The sequence below is a fragment of the Anabrus simplex genome, chromosome 11 (assembly GCF_040414725.1).
Source record: "Anabrus simplex isolate iqAnaSimp1 chromosome 11, ASM4041472v1, whole genome shotgun sequence".
Taxonomy (NCBI): Eukaryota; Metazoa; Arthropoda; class Insecta; order Orthoptera; family Tettigoniidae; genus Anabrus; species Anabrus simplex.
This window is the reverse complement of record NC_090275.1, coordinates 86,434,817-86,456,015: the sequence shown is the minus strand read 5'-3', so window position 1 is coordinate 86,456,015 and position 21,199 is coordinate 86,434,817. Positions and strand designations below refer to the sequence as shown.

General features: G+C 39.5%; 1 protein-coding gene across 2 annotated transcripts in view; it reads right to left on the bottom strand.

Annotated features, from left to right (window-relative positions):
* The window catches only part of LOC136883437 (fatty acid synthase), an 844,467-nt gene that overhangs the window by 132,908 nt on the left and 690,360 nt on the right, over positions 1-21,199 (bottom strand). For both annotated transcript variants that reach the window (XM_068229660.1, XM_068229661.1), the window contains one exon: positions 4,141-4,388. In XM_068229660.1, the coding sequence (XP_068085761.1) occupies positions 4,141-4,388 (248 nt within the window). The remainder of the gene's footprint in view (positions 1-4,140; positions 4,389-21,199) is intronic.

Below are 21,199 nucleotides of genomic sequence, written 5' to 3'. Positions count from 1 at the left end.
GAATGTATAACAATAATTATGCAGCTGCAAGAAAATACGGCATAGGCCTAACTAAAGCCAATATTCGGCGTTATCGTGAAGACAAAGATAGTTTAAAAATGCGTACTGTACAAAAAATGCATTCAGTGGCCCACAACAAAGATGCTTTAAAGAAGTCGAAGATGAGATTATGAGGTATGTGCACAAAAAAATGCAAGGGAAGAATTGCGATACCACGGTGCAATAAACTTCTTCGTTGACCTTCAAAGTCTACGATTAGGCCTATACATCGCTAGCTGCTGAAGTTGGTCAAACCCAGCAAGCGAGACATGCGAGTAGCAGCAGCCAATTATATCTGATGCTGAGTGAAAGTAACAGTTTTATAGTAAGCAGAACTATTTTCATGATGGATCGTCGTATTGTAGAGACGCGTGAAATAGGTATTGCCGGCAAATATTCAATGGGTTCTCTTCGATATTATGATGCCAATTTTAAGTTAATGGTTATCAAACCTGCTGAAATTAAGAATAATTGTACCGCCAAAAAAAAAATTACTAAAGCAATGTTCCGCATCTACAAATAGTCTAAAAATGCGTACTGTATAAGAAAGGCATTCATATGATTTAACAAAGCATTTTTAAGCCTGATTTAAATCTTTTGAAGGAAAAAGTGGGGGTCGTCTTGGATTCGGAGAAATACAGTAATATAATTTTTCAGAATGAAATTAAACATACACTTTCATGTAGTATTGGATTTTGAAAAATAAACAAGTAAGCCGTAGTGTGGATATTATCCGCAAAAACGCAAGTTTTGAACAAAATGATTGCCATTTCATGCTGATTTTAATGAGTATGGGGGTTTTCCCAACTTTTACAAAAAATCGGATATAATGACAATCTGCTATAGCGAGTAAACTTTTCGCTGTTGTGAATTCTCACTATAAAGGACTTCTACTGTAATTAACTCTGAAATACAAAGGAAGGAAGAGCACTGTCGCCATTATTGTTTTTTATCTTGATGGATGAAATCATAAAACGTGTAAAACAGAGTATCAGTAGTGATGAAGTGAATGCTTTGGTATTTGCAGATGATGTGGTGATTTGGGGAAAGGGAGAAAAGGAAGTACAAAGGAGACTGGACATTTGGAATGAAAATCTGAAGTAGTTTGGAATGGTAATAAGTTTTAAAAAAAAACCGTTGTCATACACTGTGGAAAAGAGAAAAAGAGAAGCTAAGTGAATGTAGACAGACAACGGTTAGAGAACGTACAACAGGTCACATATCTGGGTAGCATTATTAATGGAAGTAATGAAATCAACCCTGAAATGAATAACAGACTAAGTAAAGGTTAAAATTTTATCATAAAGTCAGAGTGCTTTTATGGGATGACAAATTATCCAAGAGAACAAAATTAACATTATATAAACAGTATTTCATACCAATTGTTACATACGAACTAGAAACGCTGGTAACTAATAAGAGACAAGATAGCAAGATCTAAGCAGTAAAAATGAAATTTTTAAGAACATCAGTTAAAAAGACAAGAAGAGATAGAATCCAATATATTAAAATCAGAAAAGAGCGAAATATACAGTAGAACCATTAGTACAGAACATACAGAAAGCAAGATCGAGATGGTTCGCATATGTAAAAAGAATGGGAAAGGAACAGGTAGCAAGAAGGGAATTAGAAAGAGAAGTTAAGGGAAAAAGACCAGTTGGAAGACCGAGAAGAAGGTGGATGAATCAGATTTGGAAGGACATTCGAGAAGCTGGATTGGATGTGGTGAAAGTAATGGAGCAGGAAAAGTGGAAGGACAGAAAGGCGTGGAGGAGGCTTGTTAACTACACTCGGGCGACTGGAGTGGGACATTGATGATGATGACATGCTCAAAGTGTTTCAGCTACCGTTACAGACGTACGGTGTAAATGTACAAAATTTTGAATAAATCTATAAGTATACATTTCCAGACCCATGTTGTTATAATCCTTTTTTCTTCTCTCTATGTAAGGAATCCATTCCTAAATTTTTGCCGTCAAGTTTTGGTACACCCTGTATATGATCCAATACTGACATCTGGTTCAGAATCTTTGGCAATGAGGGGAGGAGAAGTTGAGTGCACATTTTGTTTTGCTACAAAAATAAACAACATGTAGTCAGCTATGCAAATGCAACAGAAATGCTTCAAAAGCTCGAAACTGGTAATGTTGGATTTTAAACACAAAATTATCATATACTCTACATTTGCTAGGAGTTTGTTTATTATTTGTCATTTGGAGTGATAATGTTGTAGCTGTGAATATGTTTTGAATTCAATGACAATATATGGGGCAGCAAAAATGAAATGAATACACCTCCTATCACCCTATTTTACTAAATCAGAGTTTTTCCCTGCAGTGCTTATTTTTTCTGATCCTCAAAACACCCTCAAATTTGTGTTAAAATTTAGGTGATTTTGGTTAACATTTTGAGAAATGTTTCTAGAATATGAAGTTCTCAGCTATACTTTTAAGTTATAAACTCTCTTTCAGTCAATGTAAGGAGAGCATTTCATTAACCTTACTTGGGTGAAAACCCATATATGGATTACCTGTCCGTATCCTCGTGGGCAGAATCCCATATATGGGCTTGCACAATACTTTGAAATGTTACCAGCTCATTGAGCTCAAATAGTCTCATGAATAGTCAACAGATGACATAAGCTGCACTTCCAAACATTTTAAAACTGGATGGTGGAGTTACGATTATATTAGGCACATATTTGTGCGAGTTATCAGCTGAGTTTGTTGACCATGTGCGATTGCAGAATATTGTGGTTCACATTTTCCATTTTTCCCCTGCATTTTTGACAAATCAGTTAAAAGAAAACTATTCACAAGTGATGAAATAGTTAATGGAAGTGTCAGCGAAGTGTCACAATTGTCATTTAGTGACAGTAACGGTCAATCTTCCGAGATTTCTGCCATCAGCAGCAGTGAATGCAAGGGTGGCACAAGTGATCCTACAGATACAGTGCAAGTACACCCAACGCTGCCTGGACTGACGTGAGTAATTTTGATCTGGCCCATCAACTTGGATTCCAATATATAATATTTAGCAGGGGACTATATAACCATCATATTTTGATCGAGATACTGACCCATTGGAGTATTTTTATATTTTCTTTCTGTTTTTTTTTTTTTTTTTTTGCTAGTGGCTTTACGTCGCACCAACACAGGTAGGTCTTATGGCGATGATGGGATAGGAAAGGCCTAGGAGTTGGAAGGAAGTGGCCATGGGCTTAATTAAGGTACAGCCTGGTGTGAAAATGGGAAACCATGGATAACCATCTTCAGGACTGCCGACAGTGGGAATCGAACCCACTATCTCCCAGATGCAAACTCACAGCCGCGCGCCTCTGACCGCACAGCCAACTCGCCCAGTTTTATATTTTCCTTGGTGATGAGATTTTTGAGATAATTATGAATGACACTTAAAATATGAGTAATTTTGGTTTATGGTGTCAAATTTGCTGATGAAGAGAGTGGCCATCTCTCGAAACATGTAGGAATAATAATTGTGTAAACTAACGAGTTTATAATAAACATTGACAGGGTGGACCTAACAACCACCCGTGGCATTTTTCCATTTGATTGGACCTGTGAAACGTGGCTTACAGGCCAATGAAATGAAGTTCCTCCATCCTTGTCTTCAAAAGACAAGGAGAGATAAAACTAGGAATGAGAATGTCTGATAAAAACTTGGATTGGACAAGAATCTGTTGGAAACCTTAGAATTAAACAGATTATGATGGTACGGTCCTATGAAAAGAATGGCTACAAATAGGACCCCAAGAACATAAGAACATACTATAAAAGGATTGTTCCTGGTAAGAGGCACAGAGAGAGGCCTTGTGATGGCGAGGAAGAACAAATGTTCAAAGACCTTACGAAAGGTGAAGTAAATTGGCAGCCAAAAGTAGGACAGCAGCCGTGGATGGACAGGACAAAATGAAGGAGGCTCATAAACACCTTCATCCAATTTACTGGAGCAAAGAACTGATGATGGTGATGATGATGATGATGATGATGATGATGTAGAAGAATTTGTGAGAAATCAAGAGAAGTGTAGTACAAACTTAGTTCCTTTCTGTACTGACTAGCAGGAAGATAATCTACTCACCACAGCTAAGTTGAAGATTCCTCCAACAGGGGCCAGTTTATTAGCCTCACTTATCAATTGCTTGACACCATCATAAGTAGATATGTCTTGTTTGGAGATAACAATGTTGACTCCATACTTCTTCCAGAGGCAGACACGAGAACTTTGATATCCATTTACAATGCCCTTTCGTGAGGTTAGCACAAGGTTTTTTGCTCCTCGACATACCAGCCAGTCTGCAAGCTCCAGTCCAAATCCACCCAAACCTCCTGAAAGACAGGAATTTAACATGTCATTTTACCAATTCCAATGAAAGCTTTTAGTGATACCTGTCACTTTACCAGGCAATGATCCAGTCACATTCGCTTTGATACCACATTACAAAATTGTCATAAAAAGTTAATCAAAAATTTCCTTTTCAGTATATTGTTCACTCTTTGCTTTCTCATTTAGTAATTCAGAAGAAATGTGCAGTAATCAATCACTAATATAACCTAGCAGGAGGCAGCAAAAAGTGACCGGTACTTTAGCCGATGCACCCATGCAGGTGGACTAGGGAGATGCTTGCTTTATTCCCAAGTGGTGGTGATAAAGTGTGCAGTCAGGCAGCGCAGGAAACATGGTTAGTGGTAAGCATATGCAATTAATGTTTTGCTTACGAATGGAGTTCTTGTTGAGTGCAAGTTATAAGTGTTGCATTCCGACACTTGTTGAACGTTATTTGTGTTAGCTAAACTTCCTCAAGAAGAAATCATGTGGCAGAAACATTTGCAAATCTCTACATTTTTTCCATGTTAAATGCCTGTGTTCTTTGTTTGTGGGGAATTTTGTCACCTGTGTGTCATCAAGAAAGGACAGCAGAATTTCATTTTTGTCTTTAAAAAAATTAGTATTGTGGAAAATGAAGAAATATGAACTATGGACTCTGCAGGAATTATTTTAATGTAACTAGAAGAAAATGTTAATTTAAATGTGTTTTGAATATTATTGTAATATTTCTTTTATGCAATTTAGGGAACCTCAAGAATAATTTTTGGAACTGTAAATGAACATTTACAGTGTTAAGCTGTTAAGTGACCTTGTATTTAAATTTAATTTAGTTGTGTTGTATTAGTGGTGTATCAGTTGAATTAATTTCAAGAAGTGTGAAGAAAAAAACATTCTGGACTTAAGGAAGAAATTTGTTTTAATGTAACTTGAAGAATTTATTGGAAGTTATTTTCTTTAATTATTGTGTGAAGAAGAACTAAATGGTATTATCATTTTATATTCTGTACTTCAAGAATTGTAATTTTGTAACGTGTTTGAAAAATTTAAAAGGGCTTTATTTTCGAGGCAGCCTATACCGCACGTGTGGTTACCATTGACGAAAATTTTTGTGTTGCAATAGAAATGTTCGAGAACTTGTGAAATTGGTTATGCAATTGGATTGGTCAGTATAACGACCTTTCTGATTGGTGAAAAACGGGAATCTAGAGAAATTCGGTGTCCTATTGGTTATTTGTGATCGGTCTATTTCCGGCCTTCTGCCGGCTTTGCATGTGTGGTGCGTATTGTCAGGGTCATTGAATTCGGATCACTGCAGTGGGCGGACGTGTCTTGCGTCCATCCCGCCTTGGGTCTCCAGTTTCTCACGGTAAGTGCTAATTTTCTAATTCTTTTGTATTTTCTTTCATTTAAATTAATTCTACTGTTTCAGTATTTTCTCTTTTAATGTAACTTTCAATGTTTTAAATTCAATGTGTCGGAGTTTGCCCTAGATTCCCATTGTCACTAATTTCAATTTTTGGAATGACTGTGTTTTCGACAGACAGTCACCTGCATTTTGCTATTGCTAATATATTGTAATTCTGTACAATCTTACTATGTTAAACCTTGTATTTTACAAATTTACTCAAGTATCTTGATTATGTCTTTATTTTGATTTAGTAGATTTGTATTTTGTTAATTTTAATATAGTTGAGCTAGAGGGTGATTCTCGTGAACCTTTTCTTCCCCATAACGGCATACTTTTGCATGGACCTCAATAGGGCTCCTTCATGTTCCACAATCCTTCCTTAGTTGTTGTTTATTAGGTCTATAAGTTATGTTTATAAGTCAACAGTCCTATTTCCAAGCTTAGATATGAAACCTCCACTACATCGCTGATATGTTTCTATTTCCCAATGTTTATTTTATTATTATTATTATTATTATTGTTTGGTTTTATTATTATTTTCATTATTATTATTATTGTGTATGTGCCTCGTCATGTTCTTTATTTGTGGGGAATTTTAAAACAGAAACTGTATAAGAACAATCCACATATCCTGAAAAATGAAATCAGACGCAAAATTTCAGAGGTGAAAATACGAGTGTTCTGGAATTTTTTTACATCGGTGCAACATTTGTATCAAGAATGATGGACATCATTTTCAACAGCTGCTTTGACGATTAGTAAAATCTACATTAATTCTCAACTTCGTTTATTATTAATTCTTAACTAATTAATGGTTATGACATTGAACGACTGTCCATTCTGCTCCAGCTTATCGGTGAGTCTAGAAATGGATTGCAGACGATCTGTTTCCCCCAATGTCCCCTGGATAGTGAACTAACTTTTTGCTGCCTCTCCTGGTAGAACAGAAGCTTTAATGTGGGAAGTTTGTATTAGAATTCATCAATCCCAATTATTTTACATCAGTTTCTTCTTAGCCTTCAATGAGCTTATGCTAGATAGAGACAATGAAACTGCAGGTGGAGGAAAAGGATTCACATGAGAAGATATCCAAGAATGTATGAAGATAGGAAGAAGTGGTGAACGCCTGTATACCACACACAGGAAATTGGAGTTGAAAATGATGATGATAAAGACAATGATGATGTGACATATAAGTTTGTTATGAGTTAAAGAGAGGTAAACTCAGGGAAACGAGGTGGACTAGGGGGTGGAAATGACAGTATAGAAGCATGAAGTCAAGTAAGGATGACATAAAATTGTTAATGGGGCTGGAACATGTACCAACTGTGTGAATTTTCTTAAATTTTTCCTTTAAGACACACTTGTATTGCCTAAGGTGGGCCAATTATATAAAGTTTACTAGCTGTAGTACCTGCCATTGACAGGGCAATCATATAGCATGTGCAGAGTTATCTAACTCCTCAGTTACTTTCCGCCAATATTCAGTACGCTGTTTTACTCAGGACACAGCAGTATTTCCATCTATTGGAGATGACTGGCAGCATAAGAGACAAATCACGTCACAACAATGGTCAATGTAATGTTATTGCTATCAGTTTTATGAGCTCCCCATGTTGTAGGAATTCACATTTAGTTTTCTTCTGACTCTTTGATATTAGGACATATAAAGTAAAGGGAGTCCTTCTTTCTTTCATGGCCCCTCTTGTCTTATCTTCACAATTTTTTCTCATTTTTTATAATCATCTTCACAATTTTCCCTGTCGATATGCACCAATGACTTTGCAGTTTTACACCTTAAGACAATCATGACAAAAACCATCGCAAATTAACACGACTGAACAATATTTCAATATTAACAATGCTCGGCGCTGATACGGACTAAGAAACAAAAGTCTAAATTCATAAATTCTGTTATCTTAGTTGGCACAGTAAAACTGTATAAGACATAAATAATCGAAATTGTATTCTCTATAACTTTCGTTACGCAGTACTTATTGACAGAACCAATTACGTAGGTATTAAAAAATTAAATTTTAGGCACCTTGTCCTAAACTACCATTTCATCCAACAAGAATAAAAGTACAGTATTTAATAATAATAATAATAATAATAATAATAATAATAATAATAATAATAATAATAATAATAATAATAATAATCATAATAATAATAACAACATACATACATACATTATCATTATAGACTGTTATGCCTTTCAACATTCAGTCTGCAAGCCTCTGAGAATTTATTAAACGTCGCCACAATCCTCGATTTGCAACTAGTGTTGTGGCCTCATTTAGTACTATACCTCTTATCTTTTTTTTTTTTTTTTGCTACGGGCTTTACATCGCACCGACACAGATAGGTCTTATGGCGACTATGGGATAGGAAAGGCCTAGGAGTTGGAAGGAAGCGGCCGTGGCCTTAATTAAGGTACAGCCCCAGCATTTGCCTGGTGTGAAAATGGGAAACCACGGAAAACCATCTTCAGGGCTGCCGATAGTGGGATTCGAACCTACTATCTCCCGGATGCAAGCTCACAGCCGCGCGCCTCTACACGCACGGCCAACTCGCCCGGTCCTCTTATCTTTAAATCGTTAGAAACCGAGTCTAACCATCGTCATCTTGGTCTCCCTCTACTTCTCTTACCCTCCATAACAGAGTTCATTATGCTCCTAGGTAACCTATCCTCCTCCATTCGCCTCACATGACCCCACCACCGAAGCCGGTTTATGCGTACAGCTTCATCCATCGAGTTCATTCCTAAATTAGCCTTTATCTCCTCATTCCGAGTACCCTCTAGCCATTGTTCCCACCTGTTTGTACCAGCAATCATTCTCGCTACTTTCATATCTGTTACTTCTAACTTATGAATAAGATATCCTGAGTCACCCAGCTTTCGCTCCTGTAAAGAAAAGTTGGTCTGAAAACAGACCAATGAAAAGATAGTTTCATCTGGGAGCTGACTTCCTTCTTACAGAATACTGCTGATCGCAACTGTGAGCTCACTGCATTAGCTTTACTACACCTTGATTCAATCTCACTTACTATATTACCATCCTGGGAGAACACACAACCTAAATACTTGAAATTATCGACCTGTTCTAGCTTTGTATCACCAATCTGACATTCAATTCTGTTGAATTTCTTACCTACTGACATCAATTTAGTCTTCGAGAGGCTAATTTTCATACCATACTCATTGCACCTATTTTCAAGTTCCAAGATATTAGACTGCAGGCTTTCGGCACAGTCTGCCATTAAGACCAAGTCGTCAGCATAGGCCAAACTGCTTACTACATTTCCACCTAACTGAATCCCTCCCTGCCATTTTATACCTTTCAGCAGATGATCCATGTAAACTACGAACAGCAAAGGTGAAAGATTACAGCCTTGTCTAACTCCTGTAAGTACCCTGAACCAAGAACTCATTCTACCATCAATTCTCACTGAAGCCCAATTGTCAACATAAGTGCCTTTGATTGATTTTAATAATCTACCTTTAATTCCATAGTCCCCCAGTATGGCGAACATCTTTTCCCTCGGTACCCTGTCATATGCTTTCTCTAGATCTACGAAACATAAACACAACTGCCTATTCCTCTCGTAGCATTTTTCAATTACCTGGCGCATACTGAAAATCTGATCCTGACAGCCTCTCTGTGGTCTGAAACCGCACTGGTTTTCATCCAACTTCCTCTCAACGACTGATCGCACCCTCCCTTCCAAGATGTCAGTGAATACTTTGCCTGGTATACTAATCAATGAGATACCTCGATAGTTGTTGCAATCCTTCCTGTTCGCTTGCTTATAGATAGGTGCAATTACTGCTTTTGTCCAATCTGAAGGTACCTGACCAACACTCCACGCTAATTTTACTACTCTATGCAGCCATTTCATCCCTGCCTTCCCACTATACTTCACCATTTCAGGTCTAATTTCATCTATTCCTGCTGCCTTATGACAATGGAGTTTATTTACCATCCTTTCCACTTCCTCAAGCATAATTTCACCAACATCATTTTCCTCCTCCCCATGAGCTTGGCTGTTTGCAACACCACCATGATGATTTCCTTTTACATTGAGAAGATGTTCAAAATATTCCCTCCACCTCTCCAGTGATTCCCTGGGATCTATTATGAGTTCACCTGAATTACTCAAAACACTGTTCATTTCCTTTTTCCCTCCCTTCCTAAGATTCTTTATTACTGTCCAGAAAGGTTTCCCTGCTGCTTGACCTAGCCTTTCCAGGTTATTACCAAAATCTTCCCATGACTTCTTTTTGGATTCAGCAACTATTTGTTTCGCTCTGTTTCTTTCATCTATGTACAAATCCCTGTCTGCCTCAGTCCTTATTCGGAGCCATTACTGATAAGCCTTCTTTTTACGTTTACAGGCTGCTCTCACTTCATCATTCCACCAAGATGTTCGCCTTTTCCCATCTTTGCACACAGTTGTTCCTAGGCACTCCCTTGCTGTTGCTACTACAGCATCCCTGTATGCCACCCATTCAATTTCTATATCCTGAACCTGCTTACTGTCCACTGTTTGAAACTTCTCACTAATCATATCAATGTATTTCTGTCTAATTTCCTCGTCTTGGAGATTTTCTACCCTTATTCGTTTGCAGACAGATTTCACTTTCTGTACCCTAGGCCTAGAGATACTTAGTTCACTACAGATCAGATAGTGGTCTGTATCATCGAAAAATCCATGAAAAACTCGTACATTCCTAACAGATTTCCTGAATTCAAAGTCTGTTAAGATATAGTCTATTATGGATCTGGTACCCCTAGCCTCCCATGTGTAGCGGTGAATAGCCTTATGCTTGAAGAATGTATTCGTAACAGCTAAACCCATACTAGCACAGAAGTCCAGCAAATGCTTCCCATTCCCATTAGCTTCCATATCTTCCCCACATTTACCAATCACCCTTTCGTATCCTTCAGTTCTATTCCCAACTCTCGCATTGAAATCGCCCATTTGCAGTATTCTATCCTTGCTGTTGACCCTGACCACGATGTCACTCAATGCTTCATAAAACTTGTCAACTTCATCCTCATCTGCACCCTCACATGGTGAATACACGGACACAATTCTTGTCCTAATTCCTCCCACTGACAAATCTACCCACATCATTCTGTCATTTACGTGCCTAACAGAAACTATGTTGCGTACAATGGTATTCCTGATAAAGAGCCCTACCCCAGACTCTGCCCTTCCCTTTCTAACACCCATCAAGTACACTTTATAATCTCCTATCTCTTCCTCATTATCTCCTCTTACCCGAATATCACTTACTCCTAGCACATCCAAATGAATCCTCTTTGCTGACTCAGCCAGTTCTATCTTCTTTCTTCCATAAGCCCCATTAATGTTGATAACTCCCCATCGAATTCCATTTCGTTCGCCAAGTTGTTTCCAAGGAGTCCCTCGCCTGTCAAATGGGAGTGGGACTCCATTACTCCCATAGGTCCGAGGCTTGCTTAAAGTGTTCTGAGCTCAGTAAATTCATGAAGCAGGATGCTGCCCTACTTGCACATAGTCCAAGTGAGGATCTCTCCTCTAACGGGTTATGGACCACCGGTGAATTGTATAGTCCTAGCCGCCTGAGCATAAGGAAGGCCACAACTCAGAATATGTCCGAGATGCCCACTCCCTTTCCATAGCAAGTGGTATCCCGACTTTCAGGACCACTTACTAAGCCACTCAGCCGTTGCCCATGGTTCACGAACTAGGACGTGACTACAGTAACCCACAAACATGAATAATAATAATAATAATAATAATAATAATAATAATAATAATAATAATAATAATAATAATAATAATAATAGGGTCCTAGGAGCCAACCTAGGAGGGGTCTTCACGGCCCTGGCAAATGGGAGTGAAATACGTCGTTGCAACCATCTGCAACAATAAACTATTGGATTCAGCAAGAGAATCCAACTAGCCTCTTTCACTCCAACTCCAGCATGTAACCTACAAGAGGTGCCCCTGTTAAGCCGAGTAACCCAGTGAAAGGTTGGGTAACGAATCCCAGCAGGAAACTGGGTCGGTGAACCGATCAGTGCTGGGGGCTCCAAGACTCCCAACCTTGGTAGTACCTTGGTCGGTGCGAAATATCACCGACCCCAGTCTACAGTTTTTCAACTGTGAAAAAAGCATGGAGGAAATTTCAGGTAAAGCTACTACCCCAGGTGGTAACCAATCCACCGTCGTCTTGTACGACGTTAGCGGGCCTTCGGATTCTGGGGAGCCTGCACCGACATGCTCGGAGGTATCGGAGACTCCACGAAAGATCAAACATAGAGCCAAGAATTTCTTTGCTACCTTTAATGCCAATTCTCTCCAGAAGGTAGGAAAACTGAAACAGCTCACAGATATCCTATCAGAACAGCAAATTTTGATTGCAGCAATTCAGAAAACGAGATTTACAGATGAGCAGGCCTTTGAATCTGAAAGTTACAGGATCTTCAAGGGTAAACCTGGTAAACGTGTCATACCAATTGTCCCCCACCTTGGCACAGCATTTGTAGTCAACAAAATGATTCTGGACTCAATAACAAATTTCACCTCTGTGAATAGCAGACTCTGTCCTTTCAAAGCACAAACAAAATGTATACTATTGTTAACGTTCATGCGCTGATCAACCAAGCAAACAAAAGAGACCCAGAGGAAACTGATAGATTCTGAGAAGAACTTGAGGAGATTTTATCCAAGATTCCAGACAAACATACCATAATCGTGCTTGGCGATTTCAATGCCCAGGTAGGCAAAGAGAGAAAGTTCCGAAACATCGTTGGAAACTATCCTGCTCACCACAGAACAAATCGTAATGGAGAAAGGCTAATAGAGCTGTGTAAGGCATTTAACCTTGTAATGAAGTCTACTGCTTTTAAACACCTGCCCAAGAAACAGAAAACCTGGAAATCCCCAAATCACCACCTTGGTGAATTCCAGATTGATCATGTCGCGATCGCACGGAAGGCTCAAAGAGAAATTCAGAATGTTAAAGTTCTAAGACAAGCAAAACTGGACTCAGATCACTATCTATCCAAGATAAAAATCAAACTGCTCCCGAGAAACACAAGGAGAGTTCGAGCCAAAAGGATTGAAAGATTTGATAGAGAAAAACTAGGATCTAATCATGAGTTCACTTAGAAACTACAATCGGTGGATGCAGAAAACTGGGAACAACTGCGTGAGGCCCTGGTCAAAACAGCTAAAGAGACGGTTCAGCTTACTAAGTCCAGGAAGCATGCTTGGTGGAACAGTGAATGCGATGAAGCGATAAGGCAAAGACAGCTCACCTGGCAGAAATGGAACTCGCTAAAGAACCAAGTCAACTGGACAAACTTCTTGAATCAGAGAAAGTGTGCAGCAAAAACCATCCGCAGCGTTAGGTAAACGTGCTTTTGATGAACACCAGCTGGCTCAAATTGAGCAGGATTTCAAGAAGAACAATACACGCGACTTTTATAAAACATTTAAAAGCAACTTGAGGAAATACGACCCACCGAGCCTACAGTTCAGAGACTCCAATGGAAACCTAGCCCATAACGACAAGGAAAACTGCCGGATCCTTGCAAAATACTTCGAATCCCTTCTTAACTGCGAGGCCCCAATGTCCAGATTCACATTTGAAGATAAAACAACAGTCCACCGAGATTCAGCTCCACCTACGAAAGAGGAAGTCAGGCAGATTATCCAATCCTTGAAGAATAATAAAGCGTCGGGTGAAGATTCAATAATAGCTGAATTGTGGAAGTTTGCTAGTAACAATGCAGTGGAGAAATTAATGGACATCGTACAAGAAATCTGGAATACTGAAAGACTTCCAAGTGACTGGACATCTGCCCTAATCCACCCACTTCATAAAAAAGGCGACAAGTCGGATGTTAACAACTACTGCGGCATCTCCCTCCTACTTATAACCTACAAAATTCTCTCGAAAGCTCTTCAAATCAGGGCAGAAGAACAGCTAGATCCAGAGCTGGGTGATTACCAAGGAGGTTTCAGGAAAGGACGGTCATGTGTGGAGCAGATTATGAATCTGAAATCTGTCCTTTCATATCTTAAACTAAGGAGCAAGCCTTTTGTAGTAACGTTCATCGACTTTAAGAAGGCCTATGATTCAATTGATATAACTACCCTACTTCAGATCTTAAAGGAATTTGGCTTGGACGGTAAAACAAGAGTGATCATCCAACAGACTCTCACCAACACCATCTCAAAAGTGAAGTTTAGAGGAGAGATTTCAGAGGCCTTTGAAATACGGACAGGAGTTAGGCAAGGAAATGGTCTCTCACCTCTGTTGTTCAACTGCGTTCTTGAGAAAGTGATCCGTGAATGGCGCAGAGAAATGAGTTATGAAGGTTGATGATGATGATGCTTGTTGTTTAAAGGGGCCTAACATCGAGGTCATCGGCCCCTAACGGTACGAAATGAAACGACAAAGTAAAAGTTCAAAATCATCCACTGACCAAAATAAAAAATGTCATGAAGAATGAATGAATGAAAGAATGAATGAATGAACATGAATTTAAAACAATCAGTGGAACGACTCAAAAAACTATCATAGTGAATAGTATTACTGACCAAGGGAACTCTTCCAAAGCACAATCCTGAATCGAGGATGCCTGGTGTCTAAATGGGTCAAAATACAGGTCAAAGGCCCCTCAGAATGATACTTATTGCTAGTAATGTAGAACCATGGTATCTGTACTGTTGCGGTACTAATCAAAAGTAGCAGAGACTTGCGGTATTCCACACATTATTGTACTACTCAGAGGTTATGAAATTCGACGTATAATACAGACCTAGGTTTTCCCACTTTGCGGCGCCATTTACAGGCAACGCAAACCTATGGTGTTCAGCACATAAGAGTAATAACCACAGGGACCTCTCCCTATCCCGTGGTGTTCCTCATATAGTGGGTACTAATCATAGGCAAGGCAGAACCATGGTAGCTATCATCCCATGGTCCTGCTCATATGGTGGTACTAATCACAGGTACTGCAAAAGCCGACCGCGCGGTGCTCCTGTGTGCTACTAATCATAAACCTATTTCGTACCTAATATAGTGGTACTACGCGCAAGTAAAAGCGACCCTTGGTGTTCTCCGCGTGGTGGTACTAATCACATGTAGTTTCATGGTTCGAATGCAATCATCCCTTGGTCGCCCCTTTTAGTCGCCTCTCATGACAGGCAGGGGATACCGTGGGTGTATTATTCGTCTGCCTCCCCCACCCACAGGGGGTGTGTGTTTGGTCCGCGAGAGGTATTTTATTTCCCTCAAGTCCGCCGGCAAGCCGGTTAGGACCCCCCTATCCGCCACCTGGGACGCGCCACGTGGGAGTATCACCTCTCCCCCCGCTACGCCTGCGTAGCAGGTTCGTGGGAGTTATGAAGGAGTCGAAAGCGGAGTCAGAATAGGCCACAAGAACAAGAACCTTTCAATTGACTGTCTAACATTTGTAGACGATCTCGCGATTTTCGCTGATTCCTTGGATATGGCCACGAAGCAGATCAACCACCTTCAAACACAAGCTGCAAAGGCGGGCCTCCAAATCTCCTTTGAGAAAACAAAATTCATTACAAACATCAAACTGGCGCCAAATGAGCTAGAAGGGACTCATGGAAAAGTCAAGCGAGTTGAAGAATTTAAGTATCTTGGTGAATGGATAGAACCTAACTTGTCCAAGAAAGAAGCCTTTTCTTCACACATGAATAAAATGGAAATGGCTTACCATCTGACTAAAAATGTCTATAACAAAAGATCTATATCTCTGAATGCAAAAATCAAACACTATTGCACTGTTATCCGGCCAGAGGCTCTATATGCAGCGGAATGTCTCGCCATGAACAAAAAAGGCATGATGGAGAAATTGGAGGCCAAGGAAAGAAAGATTTTGAAAAAAATCTTAGGTCCAGTCAAAGACAACGGCGAGTTTAGGAGACGGCACAACCAGGAGTTGTACTCGCATGTGGAGAAAATAACTGATGTGATGCGAAAAAGGAGGGTTACTTTTTATGGACACATGGCCCGAATGAATTCAACACGGTTAACCAACCGCATTTTCACTTTCCTCCAACAGAAAAAGGCAAAGGGGGCATGGTTCAGTGAAGTACAGAAAGATCTGCAGGAGATTGGGATCTCATTTGAAGATATCCAGGAGCGTGTGCCACTTAAAAAAAACTCCAAGAACACCAGAGTTTCCTACCAAAGCCGTAGATGAAAACTGGAAAGGCATGGACGGAAGAGCGAAAGGAGCAACACCGTATACGAATGAAGGAATACTGGACCAACATTAAAGCTCAAGGGAAACAGTTGAAATGACGTGGTCCTTAGGTGGCCGAAATGAAACAATAATAATAATAATAATAATAATAATAATAATAATAATAATAATAATAATAATAATAATAATAATATTTGCTTTACGTCCCACTAACTACTTTTTCGGTCTTCGGAGACGCCGAGGTGCCGGAATTTAGTCCCACAGGAGTTCTTTTACATGCCAGTAAATCTACCGACACGAGGCTGACGTATTTGAGCACATTGAAATACCACCGGAATGAGCCAGGATCGAACCTGCCAAGTTGGGGTCAGAAGGCCAGCGCCTCAACCATCTGAGCCACTCAGCCCGGCAGTACAGTATTTAGAGCCTAGACTGTAGTGCCTTATGCCCTGAATTTACAATCTGATTTTCATAAAATTCTCTTCAGCCATTTTCTCGTGGTTCGGCACTGATATGGACTTCGCAACAAAAATCAAAATTCATGAATATCTCTGTTATCATAGGTGGTACGGTAAAAATGTATAAGACTTAAATGATCAGAAATTTAATTCTATACCACCTTAGTTGTGCAGCATTTATTGATAGGACCTCTATTAACATAGATACTTGAGAATTAAAGTTTGGGCCTTTCTCTAAAATACCATTTCACTCAGTGTGAATAAAATTAAACCTAGATTGTAGTGACTCATTCCTCACTTTACAATCCAATTTTCATTAAATACTCTTCAGCCATTTTTTTGTGATGCGCATATGTACAGACAGACAGACAGACAGACAGACAGACAGACAGACAGACAGACAGACAGACAGACAGACAGACAGACAGACAGACAGACAGACAGACAGACAGACAGACAGACAGACAGACAGACAGACAGACAGACAGACAGACAGACAGACAGACAGACAGACAGACAGACAGACAGACAGACATGATGGAAAATTAATAAGTGCATTTCTGAGCTAAAGTTCAGACATGTGGCTTTGGTTATTCCCCACGCTCCAGGTTATCACACACTTGTGGAACAAGAGATAAAAGAATTTTTGTTCATTTTATTTCGCTCACATCAGTTGCAATCATGGCGTCATGCAGATGTGTTGTTGTTGATGAAGATGGAATATGAAAGCTAATAGATAGTGTTTTAGAGAGTGATTATGAAGACAGTGATGTTTGTGATGATGAAACAGACCCTGAAGGTCTTAGTTCGAGTGATGCGTGTAATAGTGCTGATGACACGGAAAGTGATACAAATGACGACGGTGGGCCAAGTCTTTCGAAACGAGTTCATACTTCGGCGCAGACTAACTTGAATGACTGGAACTGGACAAAAAGTGACAACATCCCTGTTGTACATATGTTTAGTGAATACAGAGGGCTTGAAAAAGTTTGATACGCAGCCACTACCTGAACTTGCAGTTTTTTGTGAATATATGAACCCTTTGTTTGACAAAATATCTGATGAGACAAATCAATCAATCAATCAATACTGATCTGCATTTAGGGCAGTCGCCCAGGTGGCAGATTCCCTATCTGTTGCTTTCCTAGCCTTTTCCTAAATGATTATGCAGCAAGACAGTTGAGCAATCCTGACAGAAAGAAAGTGAAAGATGATGACAAATGGTTTGAGACTACACCCAACGAAATTAGTGCATACTTTGTGTTAGTTATTCTAATGTCACAAATGTGAAAATCAAGAATTCAGTTATACTGGAGTAAAAACAGGTCTATAGACACTCCCATTTTTCATGAAACCATGAGCAAGAGAAGGTTCATTATAATTTCACAATTTTTACATTTTGTTGATGATGAACGAATCGATAGTACTGTAGTGACAAACTCAGAAAGATTAGACCTATGATACAATATTTCTGTTCCAAATTTTCTGAATTATATTTACCTTCACAAGACATTGCTCTAGATGAAAGTCTAATGAAGTTCAGAGGCTGCCTTTCATATGTCCAGTGCAATAGGTCTAAATGTTCAAGGTTTGAAATAAAAATTTACAAAATTTGTGAATCTAGTTCTGGCTACTGTCTAACCTTCAAAGTTTATATAGGTAATGATGTAACAGATCCAAGTCTGCCGGCAAGTACAAACGTGCTCAATATGTGTGAACCATCGTTAGGCCGAGGGCAAACTTTGCTTTTAGATAACTGGTATTCCTCCCCAGATTTATTCAAAAGACTGCATGACAAGAAGACAAATATAATTGGAACTGTTCAACAGAAACAAAAAGACATGCCTCACAATATCAGTAAAACTAAACTCAAACGTGGAGAGTATGAGACATGGGCTGCCAACAGTATATTATGTGTGAAGTGGAAAGATAACAAGGATGTTTGCTTTCTCACCACTAAACACAAATCAGCTGACATGACGGGGACAGGCAAACTCAGACAAAAGAGAGGACAAACCCCTAGGAAGGAAGTGATAAAGCCCAAGTGTGGCCTTGAACACTGGAAGGGAATGGGTGGGGTTGACCTTCAGGATCAGGTGACATCTCTGTTCCCTGTCATGCGATGCACAGTAAAAGGATGTAGAAAAATATTCTTTTACCTCCTAGATATATGCATTTTCAATTCCTTCACTGTGTATCACAATATCACTGCTAAGAAAAAGACAAGCTACACAGACTTCAGAACTAGCATTGCAAAGCAGCTACTTGAAACTGTTCAGATGCCGGAGTACTCTGTTCGAAGTCGACCTTCAGTGAGAACCACCCCTACCAGATTACAAGCTAAATCATGGGCCCACTTTCCCATCCATAATCCCCCAACAGAGAAGAAAACAAAAGCCATGAAAAGGTGTGTTGTGTACTACAGCTGAGGTAAGAGAAATGAAAGTTGCTGGCAGAGCCAAATGTGTGGTGTAGCACTTCAATTAGAAGAATGTTTTGAGGTGTACCACACTCAGCAGACGTATTAGAAAAGCAGCGTAGATAAGCTTATTCCTTCGTTATTCATCATCATCATCATCATCATCATCATCATTTCCCTTTATCCAGCTGTAGCCGGGTAGGGGCAAATATGGTTCCTCTCCACTTTCTTCGGTCTTTCCACCACTCCTCCTCCAACACTGTGTCCCGGTCCAGGTTTCTTTCTATAATGCTGCGTTGGATGGTATCCTTCCATCTCAATTGTGGTCGTCCACGGCCTCTCCTTCCTTGGATTTGCATTTCCATCACCTTTTTTGGCATTCTTTCGTCGCTCATTCGCTTTATGTGACCAAACCATCTTAGTCGGCTCTTCTCTATTCTATCATTCATTTTTTCCACTCCAATTTCTTCCCGGGTTTTCTCATTCCTTATTTTGTCTCTTCTACTCTTCTGTATCATACTCCTCAAGAACTTCATTTCGGCTGCCTGTATTCGACTCTCATCCTTCTTTGTCATTGTCCAAGTTTGTGCTCCGTAAGTTGTTATGGGTACGTAATACACCTTGTACATAGTATCCTTTGCTTCCGAGGGCACATCTTTGTCCCATAACATGTTTCTTACACTATGATAGAAACAACTTCCAGCTTGAATCCTTTTACTAATCTCAGCATCCAGTCGAGCATTCTCCATTAATTCACTCCCCAGGTATTTAAACGTTTCCACTACTTCCAGGGGCTTGTCTGCAAGTCTAATCTGACCTTTCCTTTCTTTCTCCCCTCTAGTCATAACAAGAGTTTTACTCTTTTCTACACTTATTTTCAATCCACATTCTTCAATCTTCCCATTCACCACATTCAACTGTTCTTGAACCTTCCTGTCATCTTCTCCCCAAATCACAATATCATCTGCAAATAACATCATGTTCATTTCTCTTCCTCCATATGCTGCTTTTGCTGTTCTCATGATGTCATCCATTACTATTGTAAACAGGATTGGTGATAGAACACTTCCCTGTCTCAGCCCACTAGTTATTTTGAACCAACTTGTCCTGCCAACTTGTGTTTGCACGCAACTACAACATTCCTTATACAATGCCATGATTATTTTTATTAATCCCTGTCCAATTCCTTTTTGCACCAGACTGTCCCAAACTTTCGTCCTGGGGACACTGTCATATGCCTTTTCAATATCAATGAATGTCATCACCATATCATTCCCGTACTCCCAATGCTTTTCCATTAGTTGTCTCATAATGAAAATGGGCTCTATTGTTGACCTTCCACTTCTGAAACCAAACTGATTTTCCTGTATCTGATTCTCAACCCTCAACCTTATTCTACTTTCCAGTATCCTTTCCATTATCTTAGCAACATGAGATATTAGAGTAATTCCCCTGTAGTTCTTCTAAACTTTCTTATCACCTTTCTTGAAAATTGGGATGATTATTCCTTTTTGCCAATCCTCAGGGACCTCTTTATTCTCCCAGACATTCCTGAGAACCCGGTATGTCCACTGCAGGCCTACAGCTCCCGCTGCCTTTACCATCTCCACTGAAATTTCATCTATTCCAGCAGTTTTTCCATTCTTCATCTTTCTTACTGCCATTTCAATTTCATTCATTGTAATTTCTTTATCCATTTCTTCATCAACTAACTGCCTTTCCTGGTCGTCCATTGAATGACCGTCATCCGTTCTTATCTTCAGCAGCTTCTGAAAATACTCTCTCCATCTATTTCTTATTTCTTCTGGCTTTGTTAAAATTATGCCACCTTCATCCTTCACAAATCTGGTGTTTACGTGATCTCTCTTTTTGTTTCTTAAGATACCATACAGTAATTTTTTGCTGCCCTGCATATCATCTCTCAATTTCTGTGTTATTATGCATGCAAATTTTCAGAAAGGAATCTTTACTGGTTGGTTTTGTATGATTTCTTAAATAATACTGTGCAAATGACTACCGTAGTGTGGGATTTAAATGTTAATAATAATGTTATTTGCTTTACGTCCCACAAACTACTTTTTCGGTCTTCAGAGACGCCGAGGTGCTGGAATTTAGTCCCGCGGGAGTTCTTTTATGTGCCAGTAAATCTACCAACACGAGTCTGACATATTTGAGCACCTTCAAATGCCACCGGACTGAGTCAGGATCGAACCTGCCATGTTGGGGTCAGAAGGCCAGCACCTCAACCGTCTGAGCCACTCAGCCCAGTGGATTTAAA